General features: G+C 49.6%; 2 protein-coding genes across 3 annotated transcripts; one reads left to right on the top strand and one right to left on the bottom strand.

The window, feature by feature from the left end:
* The first annotated feature begins 3,756 nt into the window (after window positions 1-3,756).
* Window positions 3,757-7,717, top strand: MUTYH (mutY homolog). Of its 2 annotated transcripts, none has more exons than XM_006839700.1 (15): window positions 3,757-3,868; window positions 4,343-4,491; window positions 4,580-4,619; window positions 4,727-4,800; window positions 4,919-4,960; window positions 5,043-5,114; window positions 5,196-5,309; window positions 5,396-5,493; window positions 5,576-5,720; window positions 5,798-5,861; window positions 6,033-6,224; window positions 6,332-6,468; window positions 6,566-6,718; window positions 6,914-6,955; window positions 7,586-7,717. In XM_006839700.1, exons 1-15 carry the CDS (start codon window positions 3,757-3,759, stop codon window positions 7,715-7,717), a joined length of 1,566 nt encoding a protein of 521 aa, XP_006839763.1. The 2 variants fall into 2 exon arrangements, with proteins under 2 accessions (XP_006839763.1, XP_006839762.1); XM_006839699.1 differs by having other exon boundaries at window positions 3,757-3,907; window positions 4,349-4,491.
* Window positions 7,718-8,908: 1,191 nt separating this feature from the next.
* HPDL (4-hydroxyphenylpyruvate dioxygenase-like) lies at window positions 8,909-10,024 on the bottom strand. Its single transcript, XM_006839848.1, has one exon. It carries the CDS (start codon window positions 10,022-10,024, stop codon window positions 8,909-8,911), a length of 1,116 nt encoding a protein of 371 aa, XP_006839911.1.
* Window positions 10,025-11,728: the final 1,704 nt, after the last annotated feature.

Genomic DNA, 11,728 nt, shown 5'->3' with positions numbered 1-11,728 from the left:
CACAGGTTGTTAATGAGTCTTCCTCCAATCCTGACTCCATGTTTTTCTTCATAGAACCCAGCTTCTCGTATTATTTGCTCAGCATACAGGTTGAACAAGTATGGTGAAAGAACACAAACTTGTCGCACACCTTTCCCAATTTTAAAACATTCAGTGTTCCCATGCTGTGTTTGAACAACTGCTTCTTAGTCCAGGTACAGATTTCTCAGAAGTACAATTAAGTGTTCTGGAATACTCATACTTCTCAATGTTGTCCATAGAATCAATAGATGTAGGTAAAGCATAGGAAAAGAGATGAGTTGGGTAAAGGCTTCGAGGTAGATAGCACTTGGGGGATTGGAAAAACTAAGTTCAGACCAACTTGGCTGTAGCATAGTAAGGGTGTGAGGCAGGCATCACCCAAATTGTTGAAGGCCGTGGTTGTATGCCACCATTGAGTCAGTTTTGACTCATAGTGAACCTGTGTAGGGTTTCCTGAGACTGTAAATCTTTACGGGAACAGAACGCCTCAACTTCTGAGGCACATCTGGTAGTTTCAAACTGCTGGCCTTGAGGTTAGCAGCCCAATTCATAACCAGTACGCTACTAGAGCTTTTTACAGAAAGGATGTTTCAATCCCAAAGACTTGAACTGTTCCAGCCCAAAGCATAATCACTGTGCTACCAGCACTCCTATTGGAGGCTACAAGGCCATATTAAGATTAGTTCTTATGAGAAGTCTGGGTGTGACAGCCAAAACACTCATTGTTCAATGGCCCACAAGGATCTTTGTGATATGGCCACTCCCACCCTTTTACCTCTCTGACCTTATCTCCTGCCTATCATTCACCCCCTCCTCATTCCATTCAAACCACTCAAACCTTATTGTTCCAGCCATCCTCCTTACGACCTTTGTATTAGCTCCTAAAATGCCCTTCCTACAAGTATCATGTGGCCAACTCCCTCAATTGTTATGTTGTTGTTGTTGTTAAGTGCCTTTGAGTTGGATCAACCCATAGAAACCCTGTATAGAATTTCCAAGGAGCAGCTGGTGAGCTTGAACTGGCGATCTTGTGATTCAATCCAACTTTGCAGTCCAGTGCATTTACCACAGTGCCACACCAGGACTCTGATCATATATCACTTACTTCAGTAAGTCCACCTTAAACATATTCTTCAAAATTACACCACAACACCCCCACCCTAGCACTCCTTTCTCTTGCTCTACATATCCTCTTTATGCTAGTATTTGTTACCACCACCCCTCCCACCACTCACTTGTGGCACTATAGGATAAGCACTAGACCACAAGGTTGGTGATTCAAATTCACCAGTCTCTCCTCTGAAACCTTATACAGGTAGCATTGTTATGTGCTTCCAAGTTGGTTCTGACTCATAGCCACCCTGTATACAGTTTCCAAGAAGCAACTGGTGAGCTTGAACCGCTGACCTTGCTGTTCAAGCTGATCTTGTGGTCCAGAGCTTTGTCCTGTATTGCTACACCAGGACTCCAGAAGGATCAGGCACACTTCTAAGTGCAGGGAATGTTGTTAAGTGTTGTTGAGTTCCTTCCAACTTAAAGCAATTCTGTATAGGGTTTCTGAGGAGGGGCTGGTGGATTTGAACCACTTACCTTGCAGTTAGCAGTCCATTGCTTATCCTACAGCAGCTACACCAAGACTCCCCTGGCAACATTTGTTGTGTTGTTGTTATGTGCCGTGGAGTCAGTTCCGACTCATAGCGACCCTGCACAGGGTTTCCGAGGCTGTTAATCTTTATGGGAGCAGAACGCCTCATCTTTCTCCCGCGGAGCGGCTGGTAGTTTCGAACTGCTGACCTTGCGGTTCATAGCCCGATTCATAACTACTACGCTACCAGAGCCCCTGGCAACATAGTAGGTTATATATAGGGCTGCTAACCACAAGGTCAGCAGTTCAAATCCTCCAGTCATTCCAAGGGAGAATGAGGCTTTCCATTACTTTAAAGATTTACAGGCTCTGAAACAGGGTTGCAATGGGTCAGAACCCACTCAGCAGCACACAGCAGCAGCCGCAACGTGTTGGTCTGCTAACAGAAAGGTTAGTCATTCAAATATACCAGCTGTTCCTTGGGAGAAAGAGGAGGCAGTCTTCAGAGGTACTCTAATGTGTCCTGTACAATCACTGTGAATCAGAACCAACTCAGCACCAATGGGTTTGATTTCATTTTTTAACATTCTATAAGAAATTCTGGAGTCCTGGCATGGCACCATAGGATAAGCACTTGACTTCAAGGTTGGTCTGATCCACAAGGTCAGTGGTTCAAACTCACCAGCTGCTTCTTGGAAACCTATACAGCTTTGCTATGAGTTGGAATCAACCTAACGGCGCTTACCAACAGCAACATAAGTCCTGGTGTGGCATTGTAGGATAAACACTGGACTCCTAACAAAAAGGTCAGTGGTTTAAACCCACGAGCCATTCCATGGGAGAAAGATGAGACTGTACTCTACTGAGGAGTCCTGGTGTGGTCCTGTAGGATAAGCATAGGACCAAAGGGTTGGTTTGAACAACAAGGTCGGTTTGAACCATAGGGTCAGTGGTTCAGACTCACCAGCCACTCCTTGGAAACCCTATACAGGGATGCTATGGGTCGGAACCAACCGAATGACACTTTATAACGACAATCAGGATTTATAGCCTCAGAAATCCTATGAGTCAGAATTGACTCAATGACATTGGATTGAGTTTTAAGCCCTTCTATGGAATCCTGTGTGAACTCTTGGTGTGGCACTGTAGGATCAGCACTGGACTACAAACCACAAAGTCAGCAGTCCAAACCTACCAGCTGTTCTTTGGAAACCCTATACAGGGTCATTATGGGTGAGAACCGAATTGGTGGTAGATAACAACAACAACATGGAATCCTAGTGTGGCACTGGAGGAAAAGTATTGGACTGCTAACTGCAAGGTTGGCAATTCAAACCCACCAGCTGCTCCACGGAAACCCTGTGCAGGGTTGCTATGAGTTGGAACCAATTGGATGGCATTTAGCAGTAACAAGTTGGTCAGTCAGCTATGATTTAAAGATCAGGAGTTAAAAAGCTAATCTCTACTTCCCACTGATTGGCTCTCTGCTTTTGGACAATCTTTTCCCTCTCTGGTCTTTGGTTTCTCCTTTCTGTAAAATAAAGTTGTTAGGTGCTCTCCGGTTGGTTCTGTGATTTTGATTTTATGGTGACCCCATGTGACAGAGTTCAGAGAACTACCCCATGGGGTTTCCTAGGCTGTAATTTTTACAGGAGCAGATCACCAGGTTTTTCTCCCTTGGAGCTGTGCTGTGTGTTTGAACTGCCACCCTTTGTGTTAGCAGCTGAGAGCTTAACCATTGCAGCATGGACCACATGACTACTAAGGGTCCTTTCAGCATAGACATGCTACATCTGTAAACAGTTAGCCTCCTGTGCCCCCCCTCCTTCATGCTCCCAGATAAACAATCCCTATCCACATACACAGCCACAATAAGTATCAGCAATACACAGGTACAGGAGGTGTTGGTTCCTGCACTTGCCCTTATTTGTTACCTGCCTCCAAGGTGTACTAAGACTGGTCCCTTTGAAGCCAGTGCAGGAGCCCAACCATTGTGGTCACACTTCAGTGCCACAGCCAGCCAACAGCGAATTCATGCATATCTTGAGAGTGCTTGTAGGCAGAGAGGTGGCTGTATCCCTTGCAGGGCCCCAAGATTCAGCCTCATTGTAACCCACTACTTTGCCTGGGCCCATGTGTTCTAGGCCATCATGAGGAAGCCACGAGCAACTGGGAGAAGTCACAGGAAGAAAGCATCTAGTCCAGAGGGAGGAGAGAAATGTGTCCTAAGCAGCATCCAGGCCAAACCTTCTGTCATTGATGGTGAGGAGCCTGGTCCTGATGGAGGACTCAGGGGGCTAGGTTCATTGGCCATGAAAGGGGCATACTCACGCTGGGAAGGGAGCATGGCATCAAGGCATTGAGAGATGTGGGAGCGAATGCTGACTATATTACTATGTGACTTTGGACTAATTGCACTGAATGGTGGATTTCTCATTTGCAACATGGGGCAGTAATTTGTGCAGGACTTTCATGGGGATTTGTGAGTTCTGAGACTGAAAGTCTATACAAGTTATGCTTGGCTGAAACTGTTGGGTTTATCATTATGGTTCAGGGACAAAGGAACCAGCATTACCATCTGGGAAAATTGAGGTCAGAAACTTGGCCAAGACTATACACAGCTAAGGAACATTAGTTGGCTCCAGCCGCAAAGCTTAAGTGAGGGGTTGTGGGTGAGGGATCCCTCGTGGGAACAGCCTGTACAGGGACAATCCCCAGTGTCTTGGGCACCCCTAGGTGTAGCCAGGCACCAGGAAAAAGTGATACTGCAGGCCTCTGTCTCCTCGCACCATCTATTCAGAGACACAGCTGAGGTTACAGCCTTTCGGAGGAGCCTGCTGAGCTGGTATGACAGAGAGAAACGTGACCTACCCTGGAGAAAGCGGGTAGGCAGGCGAGGGATCAGGCTGGTGGGATGGGAGGCTGGTACCTAATCCTTCTATATTAACACTTCACCTGGGATTACATTGGCAGGCAGATAATGAAGTAGACCTGGATAGGCGGGCATATGCTGGTAAGTTTATTTCCTGAGGGCTTGGCCCCCCTACCTGGGGTCCCTAAGGGCTGAGGACTAGGAGCAGAGAGGTCAGCAGTGCCCTCATGCCAACTCCTCTCCCCCAGTGTGGGTTTCAGAGGTTATGCTGCAGCAGACCCAGGTTGCCACGGTGATTGACTACTATACTCGATGGATGCAGGTGATTCCGGCGGGTCACACTCCAGATGAGAGCCTGTCCTTTGGGGATAGGGTTTAGAGGACTCCTCCACTGCCTTTATCCTTGATCTCATCTCTTTTTGTCTGCCTTTGGGTTGTAGAAGTGGCCAACACTGCAGGACCTGGCCTGTGCTTCCCTGGAGGTAAGAGTCACCCTAAAGTAGGGAAATGGGGGACAACTGAGGACTCAGCACTGACCTCTCTGACCTCTGACTTCACTTGCAGGAAGTGAACCAGCTCTGGGCTGGCCTGGGTTACTACTCTCGGGGCCGGCGGCTACAGGAGGGAGCCCGGAAGGTGAGGTGGTGACAGGAAAGTTGGGAGCCCAGGAGTGTAACGATTCTCATTCCTAACCTAGAGTCTTCCCACCCTAATCAGGTGGTCGAGGAGCTAGGGGGCTACATGCCACGTACAGCAGAGACTCTGCAGCAGTTATTGCCTGGCGTGGGGCGGTACACAGCTGGAGCCATTGCTTCTATCGCCTTTGGCCAGGTCAGCCCATACCCCAAGGCCACTGTGTGCCCAGCCCACCCTCCTTCCTCCCAGCCCAGCTTGACTCCTGGGCTCTTCTGTTTCAGGCAACTGGTGTAGTGGATGGGAATGTAGTGCGGGTGCTGTGCCGTGTCCGGGCAATTGGTGCCGACCCCAGCAGCACCCTCGTCTCCCAGCAACTCTGGTAGGATATTGGAATTCCAACAGACAGAGTGAGGGGTGTTGCCAAAGGGTGTTTGACTCCCAGTGATGCTGTCTACTTGCAGGAGCTTAGCCCAACAGCTGGTAGACCCAGCTCGGCCAGGGGACTTCAACCAAGCTGCCATGGAACTGGGAGCCACCATATGCACCCCACAGCGTCCACTTTGCAGCCAGTGCCCTGTGCAGACTCTATGCTGGGCACGTCAGAGGGTGAGCCATGTGAGGAGGGAGTAGTCAGGGGTCTTAGGGAGTAACTCTTGTGCTAAGACATACCCCCTGCCTCTCAGGTGGAACGGGAGGAACTCTCAGTCTCTGGAAGCCTACCACACAGCCCTGATGTGGAGGAGTGTGGTGAGTACCAGCCCTGAGCTCAGCCTCAGCCCTTCCCTGCCCTGTGGAAGTCTCATTCCAGTTCTTCCTACAACCTGAGTAAGGATCTGTTGATGGGACATAGGCCTGGCCTCTGGGCTTGGCACCTAAGCCCTCCTGGCCTGAGTGGGGCTCAGGGATCTCTGTTTCCAGCTCCCAACACCGGACAGTGCCAGTTGTGCCTGCCACCCACAGAGCCCTGGGACCAGGCCCTGGGAGTGACCAACTTTCCCCGAAAGGCCAGCCGCAAGCCCCGCAGGGAGGAATATTCTGCCACCTGTGTTCTGGAGCAGCCTGGGGCCCTTGGAGGTGCTCGACTTCTGTTGGTGCAGAGGCCCAGCTCAGGTACCTGGCTCCTGTCAGGGAAGCAGTAGTGGCATGAGCACCAAGGAGGCATGAGGCAGTCAGCATCTATGGCTGACCACACATCTACCTGCCTGCCCTCCTCTCAGGTTTGCTGGCAGGACTGTGGGAGTTCCCGTCTGTGGCTACAGAGCTCTCAGGGCAGGGCCAGCGCAAGGCCCTACTCCAGGAGCTGCAGACTTGGGCTGGGCCCCTCCAAACTACCCGCCTCCAGCACCTTGGAGAGGTGAGTGAGCAATGGAGGGGCCAGGAATGATGGCTTTTGTGGCAGTGTCTACAGGTCTGGTTCAGCCCTGTCATGCTCCACCCCTCTCCCTTATCAGGTCGTCCACATCTTCTCTCACATCAAGATGACCTATCAAGTATATGGTCTGGCCCTGGAAGGGCAGACCCCAGTGACCACCACACTACCGCGTGCACGCTGGCTCACCCGGGAGGAGTTCCACACTGCAGCTGTCTCCACGGCCATGAAGAAGGCACTGTTTTAGTTGTCTTTGTTACACAGTTTTGTATTTCTTAAATATTCTAAGAGAACGTGTTACCAAGCAAACAGAAAAAACAAAGATACATATTTGAAACAAAAGTAATGGGGCATGAAGTCGAGGGCAGAACAGAGGGCTTTGGCTCTTTTGGGAAACGTGCCAACCCTGTACTCTCCTCTTCTTGGCTAGGTTTTCCGGGTGTACGAAGGCCAACAGCCAGGGACCTGCAAGGTGAGTCTCTAGGTACTCACCCAGCCATCTCTGCCTTCAGGGGCTTAAAAAAATTTGTGGAAAAATGAATGGAATTTTTCCATGAACTTTTTGAAGCCCCCTCTTAGTTCTAGACTTAGGGTGTTTATAGTCTGAGATCAAATATGAGGGGGCCATACAGCAGACACTATTTTGTAGAAGATGAAGTGGCAAATATCAGGAAAGTCTGCTTAGAGAGGCAGTTTTATTATCTAGGTTCCAGAAATGAGTTCTTTTCCCCCCATTTGGGAGGGGAATGAACAGGAAGGATTTTGTTTGTAGGCCCAACAGGAGCATGAGTAATGGAGAGGCACAATGCAGTGTGCCTTGCTCTGGGAGGTATTAGTTAGCCTCTCAGGGTCAATTAAGGTCTTAGGCTGATAAAGCCTTTTAGGTAGATGAGAAAGGAGTCAGATATGCATTGTGGGAAAATACCTATGGCTACTTTCTTTAAAGCTTATCTGAGGGGCAGACACTGGAGGTCAGGATGAAAACTTTTTATAAGATTCCAGGTTATAACGTGAACTAAATCTGTGGATGAAGAAGGGAATGGGAGGAGAGTTTTCTCTGCTCTTCCTTCCTCAGTGCCTCTCTGCCTTGGTTTCTACACAGGGTTTCAAAAGGTCCCAGATGTCTGTCTCATCCAGCCGGAAAAAGCTCAGCCCAGGCCAGCAAGTCCTGGATCGTTTCTTCCAATCACATGTCCCCACTGATGTACCCAGCCTCAACAGTGCAGCTCAATGATGCCTCTGCCAAATGGTCACCCCTTAGGATCCTGTTGTTTAATAAAGTGTTTATTTTCTATAGTGATTTCAGAGAACTTTCCACTCCATCCCTCCCTCACTTCCCTGCCTCTGAAGAACCCAGAAAGTGGTGAGGTTCTGTTTGGCCCTCGCTTTCCCTGGCAGAGCTCCCAGGTAGCTCTAGGCAGTTAGGGGCAGGACAGGTGATCTGTCCTTGCACAGCCCCCAGAAAGGAGGGAGAAGGCAGCTGCAGGGAGCACCTGCCAGTACCTGCCAGCAGTGAGCACCTGATAGCCTCAGTGCAAGTCTCAGGTCACCTCTGATTGGAGCATTGTCACCAAGCAGGTGGTTGAGTTCAACCCTGATCCAACCCCTCCCTACCTGCAGCTTCTTAGAGGGGAGGTACTGCGGAGGATTTGGTGTCTTGAATTCCTTCCTCTAGTATTAATCATAGTTACTTAGGGATACATAACAGTGTATAGAAAACAGCAAGGGACAGATAATCACAAAAATTGTGGGTGAGTAGGAGAAAAATGAGGTCAGAGAAGGGAACAAGACGACTTCAAAAGTATTGGTTGTAAGACTTACTGGTCCGACAGAAACTGGTGGAAGCTCCCTACTATAGCCCTTAGACACCCTTCAAACTTAGAACTAAACTCATCCAGGTAGATCACCTTTTAGTGAAACAATAGACAGGCCTATAAAATGAACAGTTAACACCAAGAGGTATGCATTCCTTAGAACAATCAATTGTAAGGGCAGCATTGGCCCAAGTATAAAGCTCCAGGCAGGAAGGAACAGGAATGAACACAGGGAGATTGTGAGCACAGGAAGTGGGAAGAATGCTTTTACATTGTGAAGAGTAAAATCAATGTCATGGAGCAAAGTGTATATACAATGTCTAATGGAAAACCAATCACCCAAACCACATTAGAAAATTTTTTTTTTTAAAGAAAAACATTATGTTCTATTAATGTTGTAAATCCTTTATTCTTTACATTTTGCATATGTATTAGTGTATTTAAGAAATGTTTCATAGTAAAAGCAAAAAAATCCCACCTCTTGGGCCCCAGTGAGACTTAACTTCTAGGAGGTGCTGCTAAGTCTAAGGTCACCCCTGGGCTCTGTCACTAGTCAAGTTTCTATGGAAGTTTAACTGTGGGTATATCTGTCCCAGTAACAACCTGCTCAATCAAGTTCTTCTGCACCTGGCAGCTTGCTCCTGGACTGACTGCCACAGGGCCCTGATGTTGCCCTGGCCAAAGCCTGTGGCCCCCTGCCTCTGAATCAGTTCCAGGAAGAAGGTGTCCTCTGGAAAGAGGGACTTGGTGAAGATCTGCAGGAGGAACTTGCCTTGATCACCGTCTAACAGGATTCCTCGTTGGGCAAGCCGGCTAGGCTCATGACCTGCAGCTAAGATCTGGCTCTCCTTGCCTGGTTGCTGGTAGTAGGCCTCAGGAGGCATCAGAAGCTGACCCCCTGCCGCTGCCACCCTCTCAGTGGCCTCCATGATGTCAAGCGTGTACAGCCCCACGTGCTGCAGACCCGGCCCCTGGTTCCGATCCAGAAACTGTTCCACTTGATCCTTCCCACTGGAGGCTCCCGGGAGGGACTCAGCCAGTACCAGGGTGGGAACAGCACTGTTCACTGGGGTATGCAGGGCCGTGAGCCTGAGCCCCCCACGGCCGACCCCTGCAGTCACTTCTAGGCCCACCTCGGGATCTTCACCTGGGCTCAGCGGCAAATGGCGAAAACCCAGGCAGTCTTGAAACCAGTGCATCAGTGTGGGGGAGCTGCCTGGACTGCAGGCTAAGGTTAGGTGGTCCACGTGGGTAACCCAGCAGGAACCAGGTACGGAGGGCACCGGCCCAAACCCTGGCAGGAAAGGCCCGCAGTAGCCGGGGCGCTCCAACAACGTTAGGCTGAGGTGGCCGACCGGCGAGTTCACCACTGTGTAGGTGGCAGCGCCGTGTGCATCCTGCATGATAACAGGGGGCACTTGCAGACAGCAGCCCCGTGCAGTTAGTGCCCGGGCGGCGGCCGTCGCATCGTCCACGTCGAAGCACAGGTTCGCGGCACTAGGCACGGCGTGACGCGAGTCCAGGCCATACAGCGGATCCCCTGGGCCCGCGCCCTCGTTCACCAAGAAGATTGCGTCTCCGCTTCGCAGGGCGAGCTGCCGCCAGCCATCTCCCTCCCGAGCCGCTAGGGGCTGGAAGCCGAAGAAGCGCTGCAGGTCCCGGGCGAGGGGCTGCTCTGGCTGCACGTGGAAGGCGATGTGGCACAAGCGGCGGGCAGACGCAGCCATGACCTTCCGGATGGCGATCCCAGTCAGTCCTTCTCCTGGAGCCGGCCAGTTGTCGTTCGGGAACTTCAGCTCTCGGTCGGAAACTGGTTGTCGGAAACCGATGGGAGTTCAGTTCTGGCCGCAGCTTGCGGTTTTTCTGCTCTTTCAAGAGAGAAGTCACGGACCGACCCTTGAGGAGCTCGCGGTTTAACCCAGCTGCGGTGCTGGGTTAAACTGAAGTTGCTCCGGGACCACCTGGTCGGAGCTGCTAGCGGCGAAAACCACGCGGAGGCAACGCTGGGGCGGAGCCAGTGGTAGGGGGCAGGGCTAATGCCTCCGCTAGTGACTCTCTCCATCCTTCCGCCCAGACCCTGTCCACTGAGGGTACAGCTAGGACAACTTGGCTGCCCCTTGTAACGACCTTGGGCCGGGTCACATCATTGGGCACTGAGCCTTCCTTCTCCTGCTCCGAAGATCACAATAGCTGCCTTCACTCGGTGTCAGGGTCTGGGCTATCACGGGTTCTTCAATATCCTAGCAAAGCGAATTCTCCTTCCACATGCAAGGGATCTTGGTCATTTCATGTTTTATCTTATAATATTCTGGAGAATTTCGCTTTTAAATTTCATGTTTCTTTTACTAAAGTTTTATATCTTTTCAGTTCCCGATTTTCACTTCCTCCCTAAAATGTTGTTGTTGTTGTTGTTAGGTGCCATCGAATTGGTACCAACTTATAGCGATCTTATGCACAGTAGAACGAAACACTGCCCAATCCTGAACCAACATCACTACTGTTGCCACGCTTGAGTCCAATCGATGCTGCCACTAGGCCAGTCCATCTCACTGGGGGTCTTCCTCTTTTTCTCTGACCCTCCACCTTACCAAACATGGTATCCTTCTCCAATGACTGGTCCTTCCTGATAATATGACCGAAGTATGAGAGACGAAGTTTGGCCATGCTGGCCTCCAAGGAGCACTCTGGCTGCACATCTTCTAAAGCGGATCTATTGGTTCTTTTGGCGGTCCATGGCACTTTCAATATTCTCCTCCAACACTATAACTCAAAAGCATCAATTCTTCTATGGTCTTCCTTATTCACTGTCCAGCTTTGGCATGCATATAAGGTTATTGAAAATACCATGGCTTGGGTCAGGCGCACCTTAGTCTTCAAGCTGACATCTTTGCTCTTCAACACTTTAAAAAGGTCTTGTGCACCAGATTTGCCTAATGCCATACGTCGTTTGATTTCTTGACTGCTGCTTTCATGAGTGTTGATAGCTGATCCAAGAAGAATGAAGTCTCGACAACTTCAATCTTTTCTCCATTGATAAGAATGTTGTTTATTGGTCCAGTGGTGAGGATTTTTGTTTTCTTTACAATGAGATGTAATACATGTTGAAGGATGTGCTCTTTGATCTTCATCAGTAAATATTTTAAGTCCTCTTCACTTTCAGCAAGCAAGATTGTATCATCTGCATAGTGCAAGTTGTTAATGAGTCTTCCTCCAATCCTGATGCCATGTTTTTCTTCATAGGACCCAGCTTCCCGGAATATTTGCTCAAGACACAGGTTGAATAAGTATGGTGAAAGAATACAACCTTATCACATACCTTTCTTAATTTTAAAACATTCAGTGTTCCCATGTTCTGTTGGAACAACTGCTTCTTGGGTCCAGGTACAGATTCCTCATGAGCACAATTAAGTGTTCTGGAATACTCATACTTC

Source organism: Chrysochloris asiatica, unplaced genomic scaffold (assembly GCF_000296735.1).
Source record: "Chrysochloris asiatica unplaced genomic scaffold, ChrAsi1.0 scaffold00026, whole genome shotgun sequence".
Lineage (NCBI taxonomy): Eukaryota > Metazoa > Chordata > Mammalia > Afrosoricida > Chrysochloridae > Chrysochloris > Chrysochloris asiatica.
Note: the sequence above shows the minus strand (reverse complement) of the source record. Positions and strands in the feature narration are given on the sequence as shown.